The 17953-nt window shown below is 41.6% G+C and overlaps 1 protein-coding gene across 1 annotated transcript in view; it reads left to right on the forward strand.

Annotated features, from left to right (window-relative positions):
• The first annotated feature begins 303 nt into the window (after positions 1-303).
• atp1a3a (ATPase Na+/K+ transporting subunit alpha 3a) overlaps positions 304-17953 on the forward strand; it is a 31345-nt gene continuing 13695 nt past the window's right edge. The window contains exons 1-7 of the mRNA XM_010901455.5: positions 304-889; positions 11414-11545; positions 12012-12071; positions 12250-12453; positions 13894-14007; positions 16401-16535; positions 16869-16986. Of these exons, the coding sequence (XP_010899757.1) occupies positions 884-889; positions 11414-11545; positions 12012-12071; positions 12250-12453; positions 13894-14007; positions 16401-16535; positions 16869-16986 (769 nt within the window). The 5' untranslated portion in view covers positions 304-883. The remainder of the gene's footprint in view (positions 890-11413; positions 11546-12011; positions 12072-12249; positions 12454-13893; positions 14008-16400; positions 16536-16868; positions 16987-17953) is intronic.

Below are 17953 nucleotides of genomic sequence, written 5' to 3' on the forward strand. Positions count from 1 at the left end.
TTCATTAATGTGTGTTTGGTTCTTATCTAACCTCCATGGAGACCAAGGTTGACATTAGAGGCTTGTTCTAAGGTAATTGAGATGAACTCAGATTGGCCATTGGGGACACTGATGTCATTTGTTCCAGAAATGGGCATATAAACGACAGACAACATAGACTTGAGCATAGCCTTTCTATTGATAAAGTATTAAAGTTTTAGATAGACAAGACATACATATGCACACTGTATTGGATAATAACTGACCATCTTAAATCCAAATTGAACTGAGGATATTTCCTTTGTCTGTTTGGAATGCAATATTTTGGGTCGCAGTATCTTCTGTGGGTTGATTTTAGCTGCGGCTGATTAGGTACCAACCTAGCTGTCCTGCCTTGCAAATTGGGGCGGCGCATCTCTCACACCCAACGGCGCTTCTTTTACACGCGGAGTTGGTTGTGCGAAGGGAGTGTCGCGGCAGCTGGGCATAGCAGCGGAGGGACACGTAATCAGAACAACAGAGCGGCTCGCGGTTCAATTTCACCAGGCATCATTTTCGCAAAATACAGAGCAACGCGTATTGCTTGCCTGGCTGTCATTTCATCATTTTACGCCTAAAACGTGCCCTATCGCTTTATTTGGGGGCGGGCGAATTAGATTTTGCATGTGTTCAATGAAACGTTGCATTCTCACATTTTCACATGCCCGTTCGTATTATAAATTAGCTCTGATCATTTATTAGTGGATCATTGTCCTGTAATCCGTCTAGAAGAAGAGCGTGTTTCCTCCTGTTGCGGCGAAATACAGTTCTCGCTTCTATTTCTACATTATACTATCAGCTATTTTAGTTAAATCCAACAAATACTCGTTTCATCTGCTGAGGGTACCAGACTAACTGCGCTGAGATGGGGGTAAGACCAAGGCTATTTCTGTTTAAATTGTGTGTAAAAATGTGCTAATGGATAGCTGTAGCCTAGTATGTGAGACATGTGCAACGCAACTTACAAGGTTAACACCTATAAAAGACATGAGAACATTGTTCACTTCGAAACTATGGCAGATCATGTTGGGATTAATTCATTAGCTCATAATTTCCATTCTGTTTTCCATGGCTAGATAACATTATTAACATTGTTTTGCTGTTTGCAACGTTTTCCGAATTGCGCTGTTTGACAACAACCGATCCGCTACTTTTCCAGACTGCTTTCCTCTCCAGACCCCAGCCCGTGCGTCATGTTGGAGTTGCCAGGAGAGCGGAATCTTTGGTTTCATTCCCGCTCCGGAATTTAGATTAATACAGTTATACGGCGGGATGGACTCTTGAACGATTGAGTATTTGTCCCTGGTTGGGTAAAAGGCGCGCAACCCATTGTGCCAATTGTAAAACCAGCTGTTCTCCAAGCCTTAATCCCAAGTTAGCCGGTTACCTTTTGTCCATTAACTGTTTGGGTTGGATATGACATTGATTTTGAATGACACATACAGGCAAATTGCTTAACCGTAGGCCTATTTTAGTATTTATAGCAATGATTGTGCAGCGATTATCGCGGACATTCTTATCAAATCTAAATAAACTGAAAGATAATATTGGAATTCTTGTCGACTAGATGATTTACAACCGTCCTACAAAGTAATAACTTCGTTCCAGAAGCTGTGAACGTCGTTCTTTGTGGGAATCTCGATAAGGAATAGGCTAAGAGTGGTTTGATTGGGGTACCTACCCTACCCTATAGGGTAACATGCTGACAGCTGCATTAAAATGGATGCATTTTCCCCCATGTTTATATGGCTTTGGGAAATTGTATGTAGCCTTATAGATAATCTTGATATACGTCTTTATTATCAGGCATACTGGTGACTAACTGCTAACTTACGTTTTATTAGCCATTGGAAAAAGCACAAAACGTTCTAATCCATCGCTTGATATAGGCTATCTCCAAGCCGATGATGTCATTCTTAATGGCTTGTGATGAAATAGGCCAGTGGCTTTCATTCTTTTACTCGGACCTCATTCGGGGCGACAGTTCATCTCACGCGATGAGTATCATCATCAGTCTGAAATGGTGTCACGCTGTTATGGTTGTACTGTGGGTTGGAAAGCCGGAGGGGGAAATCGCGCGCGTATACTCTCTCGCGTCAAAGGGTAGGCCAGACAGTGGCAGTTAAAACTACTGTACTGGGACTGTGATTTGTTGACAAAACGCCATGAGGGGATAGATAGAGGACGGGGAGCCTTGTAACTCAACATTGGGATGGACTAGTGAGGTAATGGAACTGTCGGAGTAAAGCAGAAGGAATGTTGTTGGCTAGTAGTGGACAAGCAGCCTCCCACGGAACAAAACCGTTCCTTAAGGGAGTTTTTTTTTGTTCATCAAACTAATTACAGCAGATATGCCAAATCATGTCATGCTGAATTTCTTTTGCAACATATTTTCAATGTCGCTGTCTAAAATATCAAAACAATCGTTTTCCAATGCCCAATTCAGACTCGCCAAAAGAGAACGACGACCAGCGCGCCTCAATTCACCTCCTGTTGTCACAGGTCATGTCATCAAGGGCGAGGGGGGGTTGAAAGGCCATTATCGGACGTATCGATCTCCATTCCATTGATGAACGACAGCGAAAGGGGGGTGGGGTTGTGGGGAGGGAGACACCTGTCAGAGGTATGAAGATAGAGGCTGGACTCCAGTGGCTATGTAGACATCCCCTATGCACTCGGCCTCGTCACTTTTCTTCAGGGGGGTATCCTCTTCGAAACCGGATTCCGTTTTGATTGCCATCTTAAGCACCTGTCCAGTTTACAGAAGTTGCTTCCTCAGACCTTGATTTAGTTTTGAGGCATCCTCTACAATTCAATGCAAACTGTAGTCACATGGCTAATGTTGTTCACAGCAAAGTGTTAAATCTAATCAGTGTGATTTTTCACACTAACCTTATTGGTCAGATTCCTCATGGGGTGTGTAGCCACACACCTCATAGCCAACGCCCACCCTCACTCTCCTTAGGATCCACAAATGCACTTAGATGTGGCCATGTAAATATGATTCAAGGGCTTAGGATTTAGGGGCTGCCAACTTCCTAATTGGTGTCCAGAATAGAACATTAATTGATTATCAGTGAAATGTTGGTCAATTAGATGTTGATCACAAACTGTTCACTCAAAGGTATAAAACATTTCAAATACTGTCTGTAAGTTAAGATCTCCCCTTTTTCACTGATGACTTTAGATAGTTATGTCTACAGAAGTATGTCCTTTGGTTTAGATACGGATGCCTAAAGCCTAGTTTGATTCTTTACCTTGTTATAACGAAAACATTCTTTACATTCATGTGAAACACGATATAATTTACATATGTATTCAACTTCAGAAGAAAATGTAAAATAATGGAAATAGGAAGAAGCTGTTTTTTATTTACAATACGAAATTTTGATTCAGTCAATTTTAGTCATTAAATACGTTTTCATACAATCACTGAGTTATGTTCTTGTACAACACATATAGCTATTTGCATTAGAAAACCTCATACACAACCCTTTTCAAATCAGTAATCTAATGAAAATAGCTACATAACTGGGATCAATCTTTTTTTCTTTCCTCTCAGCTTTCTAATTTTAATAATTTTAATGGTCCGGGCAATGGTTGTTGCTAGGAAACCTCACATCCCCATTCATCAGCTAATTGGAAGACAGGTCTGTCAATTTCATTCAGTCAACAGTAGCCATTTTATGTCAAGCTCTTGCCAGACATTCAGTGGAGAGTTAGTCAGTTTGAAAGATGCCTTTGATCAGTGGGCTTTAGAGATATGTAGTGTTTCATGGGTTCTGTTGGATTAAAGCAAGAGGAGGGATTAAGTAAGCTTTCTGTGTGTTAATAAGTATAGTGACATTTTAATTCGACCCTTTTAGCTATGTATTTAAGCACAGTCAATCAGTGAAGGCAAACAAACTCAACACAAATCACATGCTAAACAATATGTAGTTATCACTGTAGTTACTAGTTTGTCTGTGTATCTCCTGATGAAATCCCCAAAGCCATAACACCAGAGGAATAGATCACAGCAGAACAGAGAAGCAGATGGGTGGGCTTTTGCTGGGGGGGGGCGGGGGCAATGTAAACAAAGAGATTGGAGTAGAGGGAAGGATGGAGAGAAGGATGAAGGAGGGAGGGTGACTGGTTAGTGTGCATTACTCTTTTCTAGGTCAGCCCAGTGACCTGTGTGTTATGATGACTTACTTCTGTGGAGGGGATGTCTGTGGTCTATTTGTCTCAAGCACTATGAAATTCAGAAAAACATTTTTTGGAGCAGGTCTGAACCATACTTTCTTGGGGGTTTCTTCAAAACATGTTTGATAGGTAGATACAACTTAAATACACAGCTTTATCGGCAACCCTGTGCCACTTGAAATAGTCGTCAATGATAAATGAGGAAATTATATTTTAGAGTAGCTACTCAGGGAAAATATAAATGACAGATTGAAGTAACTACCCAGTGAAAATATACTGCTCAAAAAAGTGAATGGAACACTTAAATCACACTTTGGGTCTCGATGAAGGAAATATAATAAAGATCAAAATCTTTCCTGTACATTGTGTAATTTGTTGAGAACGAAATGACTTAACAACGGTCAATGGAAACCAAAGTCACCAAACGATTGAGGGCTGGATTCAAACTGACACAGAAAAGCAAAGTAAACAATTAAAATCGCAGGCTGTTCCAACTTGCGTGAATTTCTTCATGACAACTCATAATGTGACTCAATAGTGTGTCTGGCCCCCACGTGCCTGTATACACTCCCGACAACATCTGGGCAGGCTCCTGATGAGACGGAGGATGGTGTCCTGAGGGATCTTCTCCCAGACCTGGATCAGGGCATCAGTGAGCTCCTGGACAGTCTTGGCGGTGTCGGATGCACCGATACGTAATGTCCCAGAGGTTCTCAACTGGATTCAGGTCTGGGGAACGGGAGGGCCAGTCAATGGCATCAATGCCTTTGTCATCCAAGAACTTCCTACATACTCAGGCCACATGAGGCCAGGCATTGTCCTGCACCAGGAGGAACCCAGGGCCCACCGCACTAGCATGCGGTCTGACGATGTGTCTGAGGATTTCATCCCGGTACCTGACAGCAGTCAGGGTACTGTTGGCTAGCACATGGAGGTCTGTGCGACCCTCCAAGGATATGCCTCCCCAGACCATCACTGACCCACCCCCAAACCGGTCATGCTGGATGATGTTGCAGGCAGCATAACGTTTACCACAGCATCTCCAGACTCTTTTACGTCTTGTCACATGTGTTCAGTGTGAACTTGGTCTCTTCTGTGAAGAGAACAGGGCACCAATGGTGGACCTGCCAATTCTGGTGTTCTTGAGCTGGACAGTAAAGTTCAAAGTTCAAAAGGTTTATTTGTCATTTGCAATAACAAGTTATGGTAGTAGACATCTGGGTGCAGGTGGAGGCCAATGTGTTATTTCTGTAAGTTTTGCAAACTGTACTGCAACCCTGTCATTCAACCTAACTAAGGCAATTCACCCCAAGAAGAAAACTCATGAAAATTCTGTCAGTTTTGTATTTTGTTTATATATTTATAAGTACATTCTATGCATGGCTTATCTCATGCCCCAACATCAGATTCTGTTCTATTTTTAATGGATTTATAATTTCATTATATTTCTGTTTTCTTTGGTTTGTTTGCTTTTAGATCTAGGATTCTAAACGAAACATGTCACGCATTTTATCTCAGTGGACAATTTTTTAAATATTTTCTATATATTTCTCTTTATACATTTTTATTTTCATGCATGACATATTTTAGTTGATGAGCTTTTGTTGATAAGAAGATACTGGTCCCTATCAAACGCCTCACCTCTGTGGGGAGATTAAACTAATAAAATCAAGCTTTCGGTCTATTTAAAACTCAGACATCACAGGAGGGGTTTGTGACTGATGATGACTAAATATAGTTGTGCTTCTTTCACAGTGTGGGCAAATATCGCATTTTGTCAGGGCCCAGAGTAGAGAAGAAACAAAGAAATATATTTGAAATCCTGTGCAACAATCTCCTTTGCTGTGAAAGAGCCGATAGAGGTGTCCATTAGATGTGTCTATTGGCAGCCCTTGACCGTCTTTGACTGGAACATTGTGTGTATGGTTATTCCTGTTAATCACCTGCAGGTCCATGTGTCTCTGCAAATGTGTATCACTGATGGTAATGCTCCATGACTCTATTTAAGGCCAAAACACTCTTGTACTAGGAGAACTAGTTACAGGGAATACGTAAGGCTTGCCTGCTCAGAGATGAGCTCCGTGTTGCTCCGTGTTGCTGCTCTTATTGCCTTTCAGAGCAGATCCCTCTATTTTGTTAATGTTTGTTTTTTCTATTTATCCCTATATAAATATAGACAGTGGTTTGGCTCTTTTTTTGCAACCATCATTTATCCATTTAGACCTTTATTTTATTCCCAACAAAACGAACAAACAGATCCTCATCGAGCTCCTTTCAGGCATAAGCATAGATAAGCATGTATATTTTATAAAGCTTTTACTACTTTTCTAAATCATGTTTAGCATTGAGATCAATTCCATTCTCGTGTATTATACTGTCCAGATGTGGCAAGGCAGTTTGCCATTTGAATTGACCTGCGGTATGCATGCCTAGAACGCATCCATGATGTGGACCAGGTTTTATATCCTTAAAGTAGCCCACACAGAGCACCGAGAAAAGGTTAGTTCCACAAGTCACCATACTTTCAGGCTTTCAGGACCCCATGCATGTTGTCATAGCAACCACATTCTCATAGCTTTGAGCTAAAACCACAGGTCACCGTGGTGAGTTTCTGTCTCCTGAATTGATAGTGTAGCATTTCCTGTAACTACACATGCTGGTATTTGACTTTGATATTATTGTTTGTTGCCAAGTTAGTTTTCTAAGTATTTAGCAACTGAGCCACACGCAACTGTTAAATGTTAAAGGTTGGCACCTAAGTGAACAAAAGTCGGATTTGTTTATGAATGGCATTGTAATCTACAGCGGCGTGGCCGAGTGCTTGCGTGAATGTTTGTCTGCGTGTGTTTAACGGGCTAGGGGCGTCTGGGGAATGGTCAATGACAATACGCAATCAAGATCACAAATAAATATTGGTATTTCAAAAATAGCCTGGGCCGTAGATTTTTTGTTTGGATTAGATCTACAAACGGTTGATCAAAGGACAGAGCGTTGGCCCTTTATCTTATTCAAGACCAGACTGAAACAGTCAGAGACGTTAGGACAGTAAGCTACATACAGATAGACCCAAAATAGACCAATTAAAAACAAAAGTGATTTCCTTTACACACAATTTGTGGGTTAGACTCAGCTGTTGAATGAATGCGATAATGTTGTTGTCTCCCTATTCAGACTGGTCTGTTGTGGACTGTAGGCTAATCAGTGCGTAACTGACTGGGATGGCTACTGCAGCCTGTCAGCTGCATGAGGTATTAAGTGGGAGTGTACTTGAGCATAAAAGACAGAAAGAATTGTGCGAGTGTGAGGGGGAATGGAAGGGGCAGAAAGTGGGTAGGCAGTGGCGTCGGATTGGGGGAAAAGGGGTACAAATGTGCAGGGCCCTAAAGTGTAGATAGGCCCTCAATAAAATAAAAATAATCTTGAATAAAGAGGGGAGGGGCCCTCAGAGACCACCTATGTACAGGGCCCAGAATTTTGTGCTGCACCCCTGGTGACAAGAAAAAGCGAGAGAGGAAGAAGTGAGGAACAAAGCAAGCAAGTTTATTTATATAGCAGAATTCATACATCGAGGCAATTCAATGTGCTTTACAAAGAAAAGTCAAATAAAAAATATAAAAATACAATAACATAAAAACAAATACTCAAATGAAAACATCAAAACAAATGAATAATAAAAAAAATGAATAAAAATAATAAAAAATTCAATAAGAAAACATGAAGATAAAAAATGGGCTAAAAACATAGGAAGCTATAAGGCTAAACAGTGTGGTTTAGTTTAAGTGCTCAGTCATAGGCACGTGAAAAGAGAAGTGTTTTTAACCTGGATTTAAAAATGTATACGTTTGGGCCACGTCTAAGATCTTCTGGTTGTTTATTCCAGTTGTGTACTGCATAAGTGCTAAACGCAGCTTCTCCATGTTTAGTTTGGACTCTGGGCTCTACTAGCTGACCTGTGTTCAAAAGAGGTCGTATTACTATATTTTTCAGTCAGTGGGTTAATCCTGTACTGTAGTAAACAGCGGCAATCCCATTGCTTGTCAGGATCCTCCCATTATCCGTCCTCATGACAGATGGCTCGCAATCACAACTTACACGCGCGCACACAAACACACACAAACACAGACTGTAACATTGACATCACGGTCAATCCTGTTGGCCTGTACACATTTGTTTTACGAACACCTCAAACTTTTTCTGTCCATAACACGTTTTCCCAGTCTTCCTCTGTCCCGTGTCTGCGTTCTTTTGCCCGTCTTAATTTTTGGCCTGTCTGGGATATGGCTTCTTTCACCGTGTTTTGTGGGTGCTATTTAATGAAGGCGTCTGTTTTTCAAATGAGGCGTCCGTTTCTCAAACTAGACACTCTAATGAACGTGTCCTCTTGCTCCGTTGTGCAGCGGGGCCTCCCACTTCTCCATTCTGGTTAGAGCCTGTTGGAGCCATTCTGTGAAGAGAGTAGTACACAGCGTCGTACAAGATCTTCTAGAAGTTTCTTGGCAATTTCTTGCATGGAATAGCATTCATTTCTCAGAACAAGAATAGACTAAACAAGAATAGTTTCAGAAGAAAGTTTGTTTCTGGCCATTTTGAGCCTGTAATCAAACACACAATTGCTCATGCTCCAGATACTCAACTAGTCTGAAGGCCAGTTTTATCTTCTTTAAATTAGCTAAATTGTTTTGTAATGATCAATTAGCTATTTAAAATGATAAACATGGATTAGCAAACACAATATAATAACGATAATGGGCCTCTGCAAGCCTGTGTAGATATTCCATAAAAAAATCCATTTGGTGTAATGGGCAAACAGATTGCTTTTCTTTAGATAACAAGGCCATTTCTAATTGATTCCAAAACCTTTGCTCGGTAGTTTATAAGGTGGTAGGGTACGATTCTGACAGGAAAAAGAGTTATAACAGGATGTTGGTTTACCATACCACAGTACGTGCCTGATTACCCGGACAGAAAACTATTTTAAACGCTAAAGCAGTAAAAATATCTGACACCAGAAAACAGAAGTGTGTCCTTCCGCTTCTGCCCTTTTCAGAATACATTTGACTGGGAGAGGAGTGTCAGCAGTGGCAACCAGGCCTGTTGAGTTTAGGTGACTGCAGGGTTTAGTGGGTGACATTTTGGCTCTCCTGCGGTGCACTCAGTGTTCCTTCCTGGTTTGTGTGTGTTGGATGCTGGGAAACAGAAGGAGACAGAGTAGAAAGATGAGTCATCTAAGGCTCATGGGAAGATATCTCGTAAAGCGTCAAGCAGCCTGATTAAGCTGCAACACAACAATTTGGAGTTGTTTCATAGTAACCCTTTCAGCATGCTGTTAAACCTCTCCCCTTATTGGCAATGTCTAGTCTTTTAATCAGTTAATGTAGAATGTAGTTGAACCATGACACATAATAACCTTATAGGCTACACAAGATGGACACCACATGAATGTACCGCCGACCATACACAAAGTCAGTTCGCAGTGTGTTTTAATGTTTTGCTGTGGTTTAAGAGATACTTTAAAGAAGAGAAGGTAAATGACCTTACTACCACACGTTGGCCCTGATGAACACATAACGAGACATCAATCCTTCCAAAGGCTCAGACAGACCCAAATGCAGACTAAGTAGGCCGGAGTTCTATGCTCAGGCAAAGTTTATCTAACCAATACAAAGGCAGAGGCAGGTCACAGGCAGGCGGAGGTTCGGTACACGGGATGTTGATAGGCTGTGTACAGGGAAATGGCAGATGGGATCCAGTCAGGGCAGGCAGAGGTTTGGCACACACGAAATGTAGCAGATGACCTGAGAACAGTAAAACAAGAAACACGGGGACAGCTCTAGAAACAGCACAAGATGAATTGGCATCAAAACAAACGGACAACACAGGTTAAATTACACAAGGCATAATGGGGAAACTGGAGACACCTGGTGGGGGGGGATACACAAGACAACACAGGTGATTGGAATTAGGGTGTAACCATCTGGGCACATTAGAAAGAATGTTATACATCTTTTATTACTGTGGTTTACCAGGTATCTATGCGTAGAACACCTTATTTTTACAGCAAATATCTGCTGGCAATTTACTGAGCCAGAAGAACAGTTTTTTTTTTTTATCCTTGTCAGCTCAGGGATTGGAACCGTCAACCTTTTACTTACTGGCCCAGTGCTTTATAACACTTGACTACCCTGCCGCCGGAGAGGTTGGCATTGTCTGTCTGGCTATCAGGGCCAATGTGTCCTCAACATAAGCTTTTCACAGAATCGTCTATGTCAGGTCCCTCTCAGTCCTGCCACTGTATTAACACAACGCTCACATTGTCCATGAAGGAGATGAAGACTGTTACGATATGAAGCAAGTGGGAGAGATGAAAGAGCGAGATGAAAGGCGAAGGAGTGAAAGATGGGATGGGTGCAGAGAGAGTAAATGAAGGGGGAATTGGTATGAGAAGAAAGGATGTTTGGGCGCCTTTGTGTTATGTTGACAGTCATTAATTTCAGAGCGGTGACCTCAGGGCGGTCATAAGGGCCATGGAACAGCAGGAAGCCGGCAGGTAGACGTGGTTGAGTTTAGTTACAAAATGGAGCTAATGTTCCAACGCGTCTTTGATCGCTGTGCGCGTTCAAGTTCAGACTTCAGACAAACCATATTTTAAAAGAAAATGCTTGCTTAAGCAGCTAAGACACAGCTGGGGTTCTGGCTCAGCTGGCGAATCTCAAAACGGATCTGACAGGAATATCCCAAACAAGGCGTTTCAATAGAGATGACAGTGGTCCACACCATGTCAACAAGACCGAAATACATTTTAACATCGAGAACCATATAATTGGCAAACTGAACCATCTCAAACGGAGGAAGTGAGTTACCATATCTAATACTACTTGTGAATCTTGATTTCAACACTAATTTTAAACCATTTCCAGTTACATTTTTATCATTTTAATGAGGAATATGGCCAGGTGGAAAATAAAGTGGAAAATATTGAAGAAACTAGAATTATGACAGCCTTTCTGTTGGCTTTTTTGATCGTGGCCTACATTCAAGTAGCTAGCAGCCATATTGTGAGTTATCCAAGTGCATTTGTTACTACTTGTGGCTTAGCTTTTGGTGCTGTAGTGCAATTTCAGTTCCAGGTGGAACCGCCCGGTTGACCTACAACTCCACTTTGTACCGGTCAGGGGTGTGTGTTCTGAGAGTCTCTGTGTTTGTCATGCAGTATGGACGGTCAGACAGCTACCGTGTGGCCACCACGACGGAGAAGGATGAGAAGGAGTCACCCAAGAAGGCAGACACCAAGGCAGAGAAGAAGATCAAGGACATGGACGACCTGAAAAAGGAAGTTCCCTTGGTAAGTTGCCGTGAAACATTTCTGACTTTCGCCTCCCTATCGCTGCTTCGATCATGGGATAGTTAGCTGAGACCAATTTAGCCCATTATAAGGTGCCAGTGTTAATCTGAAGAGGTCTTGTCTTCTAGTATAGTGTTTGGAATGAGCAAATAATTCACAAACAAAAACGTGGATTATTATTTGACAATTCATTTTGGCAGTCTACTGTATTCCAAAAATCTTTCTTTATTTTGTTGTTGGCAATGCCTAAACCTGGTGGCAAAGGAAATTGTGTGTATTTGATGTATAAACAATGTGGTTAGAGGCAATGCCAATGTGAACTGATCCTGTTTGAAGAGGATTTATGAGGCACTCAGCCAAACCATGAGAATATGCCTAGGACTCAAGCGGTTTTCCCACAGTGTATTTGCAAATATTCCGTTATACATACGAGATGAATAGAATGTTATCAACCTCTCGCCTTCAGACAGAACACAAGATGTCTGTTGAGGAGGTTTGCCAGAAGTACTCCACTGATATTGTCCAGGCAAGTTCATCACCTTAACAGTTTTCCATGTTTGGGAAATAATTTAACTCTAATTGTAATATCATTTTATCTCTTAAAATATCTTGCCAGCCAACCCTATCACAAGTATATCCTTTAAATAGCAATCCTTCTCCCCGTCCCTCCCTCCCCCGCCCCTCAATTGTCTGCCTCTACCCAGGGTCTGACCAATGCCAAGGCAGCTGAGTACCTGGCTCGCGATGGCCCGAACGCCCTCACGCCTCCACCGACCACCCCCGAGTGGGTCAAGTTCTGTCGCCAGCTTTTCGGCGGCTTCTCCATCCTGCTGTGGACTGGCGCCATCCTCTGTTTCCTGGCCTACGCCATCCAGGCCGCCACCGAGGACGAGCCCGCTGGAGACAACGTGAGTGGCAGACCCCCCCCAACAAAATGGCTACCATGTCAGTTTAGGGATTCATTGGTGGAGACGGACGTTTGGGTTGAAGCTAGACTTTTGTTTTAAATATGAAGAATTGGCATTCTGCTGGAAAAGTTGTGGTTCATTGGCACTGAAAGATTTCAGAAACTCTGAAAAATGGCATATTGTCTGATGACGAATTGGTTAATTTCTGTCTTTGGAAAAAGCCATGGTATTCCATCTTTGGGGGCTTTAATAAAAGTGAAGATGAAGGGATGGAGCTTATCATTGATGAAACACCACTCCTCCTACCTGAAAAAATGAAAAGCTTATCTGTCAAACTAGATGAACACATTCTGGATACGCTAATGTCAAATAAAAGCCCCACAGCTTGAATGTGATGCACTTTCACATTATTATTGGCATTACTTAATACAAGCAATTTCCTAATTCAGTGTGTTTGTCTAGTTGTGACTGATAGAAGCCTCATGTTAATGCAGTAAACTGGGTGGGACTCAAAACGTAATTGTCTGACACCTCCTTGATGACCCAGTCAATTAGGGTGATCAGGAGGGATTAGCTAGTGGGGAATGAAGAAAAGTGACCAATTTAAAATGCAGATCAGTGACGCAGCTTGTGCTCTAACACCCCATAATAGGATCTATAAGGATGATCTCTGAGAACTGAAGGGTTTTACCATACGATGTACATTATTTGTTCAATAGTTACATTTTGATCACAAAAAATGTGTTGTTGTCTAATGTTGAGTAGTTCCATCCATGTTTTTCTTAGAACCAGAAGTATGCCTGAACTAACCCCAAATGAATGGGGAATGGAGGCACCTTCTATAGCGATTAATGGTTAAACCATTTTTCTGTCTCTCTCTCCTTGCTGTCACTCTCCCTCCAGTTGAACCTGGGTAATACTAAATTAGGCATTTCAATTTCAAAGAATTCCATTGAATTTATAAAATATTTTTTTCCTGTTCTCGAATTTTGCTTAAATTCAAACTCAAATAATTCTGCATCCTGTGTACTATTTCAATTCATGTTATACAACTGAATTGAAATTGGTCCGCCGTTTTCATTTCAATTCTGAATTGACCCCAACCCTGCATGGCATGTGGTATTGTATATCCAGCTTTATGGTTCAACCAACCCTTGAATTTGAACAGTAAGAGCCATAATTAACAAAATCATCAATAAATTAAGTTTTCTTTCCCCGTCAAACAGTGAACGTTCCTACAATGTTAGGCAACGTGTCAACCAAGTCCCAATTTGGTTTCCAGCTAACATTTGCGTGACATCTCACGAATGCTTTTAAAATGTCACAGGAAACCGTTATTTGATAAATGTTAGAAGGACGTACTGGTTATTTGAATGTTTGGTTCAAATGTTCCAATTCTGTTGGCTTTTTTACATTGTTAGCCTGTTTCTCTCTTTCCAGTTGTACCTGGGTATCGTGCTGTCGGCTGTGGTTATCATCACTGGATGCTTCTCGTACTTCCAGGAGGCCAAGAGCTCCAAAATTATGGAGTCCTTTAAGAACATGGTGCCCCAGGTAAAGCAACCTCTTAAACTACCATCCTCTTCTCACTCTCTCCCGCCTAATCGGGTTGAGTGTCTGTAATCTTAATTCCAATCCCATTACCCCAATCCAAACTTGTTTTTCTAGACAACTGTGGGTTGGGTCATTGCGAGAGTGACGTGAAATCACTGGTGACCCTAATCCTTTTGTTCTCTACGGTGTTATTTTATCCATGGTTGGTCACTTCAATTCAAATATATTTTATTTCCTGGGAAGGAACTTTTGTTTTTCTCAATTGTATGTACAAGACACAAACACAACTAGGCAACAGGATGATATAATAGAAGCACTCTGTGCAATAACACGTGTGCCATTCAAATAAAGATAAGATACTTAATGAATGAAGGAGTTTAATAGAAGTCACACAACTAGAAGCATCTCTGTTAGATTTGAATGGGAAAGTTCTGTTACTTGCGTGGGTTGGTAGGGGGCTATGCTCAGCCTTTAGTGAGTATAATGTCGAAGGCTGTTCATTCCCTTTTCTTTCATATGTACAGTTGTGCTCCAAAGTTTTCATACCCTTTGAGAATTGGTAATATACAGCTCCGGAAAAAATGATGAGACCACTGGACCTTTTTCATTCCTTTCCAAAAAAGTTGAAAAGGAAGGTTTTGAGTGAGGAACAGGGGGTTAAAATTAGGAGACCACTGCAAATTGAACGCTTCTGTTCCTCATTCAAAACATTCCTTTTCAACTTTTTTGGAAAGAAAAGAAAAAGGTGCAGTGGTCTCTTAATTTTTTCCAGAGCTGTATGTACCATTTGTAAAGAAAACATGAGTGAGCAGGCAAAACACGTCTTGTATTTCTTATGGGATTCACATACAACTGTAGGTCATAACAGAATTGCACAATCATAAAACAAAACATGGCAACAAAGAAAAAAATGAACTGACCCCAAAAGTCTACATACCCGTAGTTCTTAATACTGTGTATTGCCCCCTTTAGCATCAATGACAGTGTGCAGTCCTTTGTAATAGTTGTCTATGAGGCCCCAAATTCTTGCAGGTGGTATAGCTGCCCATTCGACTTTTCAAAATGCCTCCAGGTCATGCAAAGCCTTTGGTCGTCTTGCATGAACTGCATGTTTGAGATCTCCCCAGAGTGGCTCGATGATATTAAGGTCAGGAGACTGTGATGGCCACTCCAGAATCTTCATCTTTTTCTGAGGGTCAACTTGGCCTTGTGCTTAGGGTCATTGTCCAAGAGCATCCCATGCGCAGCTTTTTGCAGAAGAATGCAAATAAATTGTTTTATTGCTGATAACATGCTGCATTCAACTTGCCATCAATTTTCACAAGATTCCCCATGCCTTTAGAGCTCACACACCCCCAAAACATCAGTGAGCCACCACCATCTTTCACAGTGGGGATGGTATTCTGTTCATTATAGGCCTTGTTGACCCCTCTCCAAACATAGCGTTTATGGTTGTGACCATAAAGCTCTATTATGGTCTTGTCACTCAAAATTACAGTGGGCCAGAAGCTGTGAGGCATGTCAAGGAGTTGTCGGGCATATTGTAACCAGGCTTTTAAGTGGCATTGGCGCAGAAAAGGCAAATCTTTCTTGGTGTACCTGACCTTGGCTTGGTATCAAGAGATTCCCGAATGTTCCACTTGTTAATATGTGATTGAACAGTACTGACTGGCATTTACAAGGCTTTTGATATCTTTTTATATCCTTTTCCATCTTTATGAAGTTCCATTATCTTGTTATGCAGGACTTTTGACAGTTCCTTTCTGCTCCCCATGGCTTAGTATCTAGCCTACTCAGTGCATCCACATTGGAGCTAACAAACTAATTTATATTCATACATAGACACTAATTGCAAATTAAAAAGACACCAACGTGGCAAATTCAGCTTTAATTGCCATTTTCACCTGTGTGTGTCATCTTGTGTGTCTGTAACAAGGCCAAACATTCAAGGGTATGTAAACTTTTGAATGGGCCATTTGGGTGATTTCTGTTATCATTATGATTTAAAATGGAGCCAAACCACCATGTGATGACAAATGGCTTCATATGATCACTATCCTTCAAGAAAATATTTTTCAAAATCAGTGCCAGAATTTCACAATTTCCGCCAAGTTATGCAAACTTATGAGCACAACTGTAAACGTAAATGAAGGGTTTGTGTTTTTCTCCCCACATTTTTTTAAAATTGAAATATGGTAGTATTAACCTGCCATGACATGGTGGTTCATAGCCCAGGGTTACGGTCAGAATTAGTTTTGTTTGGGATCAGGTTGTGGTTGCTACTGGTTACTGTTGGTTTGAGTAAGTGGTACAACTCCATGTATAGTATAGTCAGTCGGTTGGTTGTTTTTTTGTTCCTGATTCACCGTTGGGGCTCCTGGGTTTGTCCATAGCAAGCGCTGGTGATCCGTGAGGGTGAGAAGATGCAGATCAACGCTGAGGAGGTGGTGGCAGGAGATCTGGTGGAGGTGAAGGGAGGAGATAGGATCCCGGCCGACCTCAGGATTGTGTCCTCTCATGGCTGCAAGGTACATAAATGCACGTGGGCTCATACACACAAACGCACAAAGACACAGGTGTACACACACATATACCAGAGCCTGGGTAAGTTTCAATTCAAGTCAGTCAATTTAGGAAGTAAACTTGTATTGTAATTTAATAATTGATCAAACTCAAATGTTCTATTATTTCAGTGCAAACACTGTGTCAAAAAAACATTTTCTGCATCTTCTTTTGTCATTGAAACCAATTGCAAAATGGAGTGCCTTTAATTCAAATTGACCCCAACACACACACACACACACACACACAAACACTATTACCTGAATGCATCGTCATTAAATCTGAACATTGTTTCCCAGGTGGACAACTCCTCCCTGACGGGCGAGTCAGAGCCCCAAACCCGGTCCCCTGACTGCACACATGACAACCCCTTGGAGACCCGCAACGTTGCTTTCTTCTCCACCAACTGTGTTGAAGGTAATGGTCGTCTCGGCAACAGCATCCTCGCCTCCCTCCTCTTCCTTCTGACCCCTTTCTTACATCATCATCATCAACTGTCATTACCGTCAACGGGATTCTCATTACCGCCGTGAGCATAATCACCATTGTTATTGTCATCACGAGCATAGTCATTGTCACCATTGTTTATTATTATCACTATTAATGTCGTCATAACAGTCTTTACTACCATGAGATCTTTTGTCGTTATCATCATTATCCTTTTTTAGTGCCGCTACTGTTGTCTTTATCATTACCGGCGTGGCAGTTCTAATCAATATCCTCATTATCGTAACCATAACTCCACACGTCTCTGTTCCATTACCATTTTCTTTCCCCCCACTACCTCTCCTGGGAAATTGCAGGCTGCCATAGCAACACGTCACCCACCATTTTAACAGGCCCTCCACCCAGCGCCTACACTCACTCTGTCTTCATCTCCTAGCACAGTCCATCTGTCGTCAATATTGTCTTAGCGTCTCCCTACTGCTCCGTGTTGTGTTGGTTCTGTCAACAGAGGATTGCCCCCTGTTGCCCACTGGTGTAAAATGACTTTCAGTCAGATCAGTGTTTACCTGTGGTTTCCGGAGATGGCATAAGTTGATGTGGTGTCTGACTAACTGCTTCCAGGCCTCTGTATGGTGTTATGCAGACGTTGCCTTGGCATGAACCGAGTCGCATTAGTAGACGTCTCGTGTAACCGTGCAGCACTTTCGACCGTGTTTGTTGGAGCAGCCTACATCTACATTTGGCTGATATTAATAATTATATTAGCTATCGTTAGATTTTAATGATATTATTTTTATTTTTTTTTAATTATCATTTGAGTGTCATTTTTGTCAAGAGTCTCCGCTACTGTAAATTACTCAAATATAAAATATTAATGTGTAGCACAATTAATAAAATTAAAAATGCAAATGAACATCCGTTCCCAAGTATTCCCTTA

This window comes from Esox lucius, chromosome 10, assembly GCF_011004845.1.
Source record: "Esox lucius isolate fEsoLuc1 chromosome 10, fEsoLuc1.pri, whole genome shotgun sequence".
In the NCBI taxonomy this organism is placed as follows: Eukaryota; Metazoa; Chordata; class Actinopteri; order Esociformes; family Esocidae; genus Esox; species Esox lucius.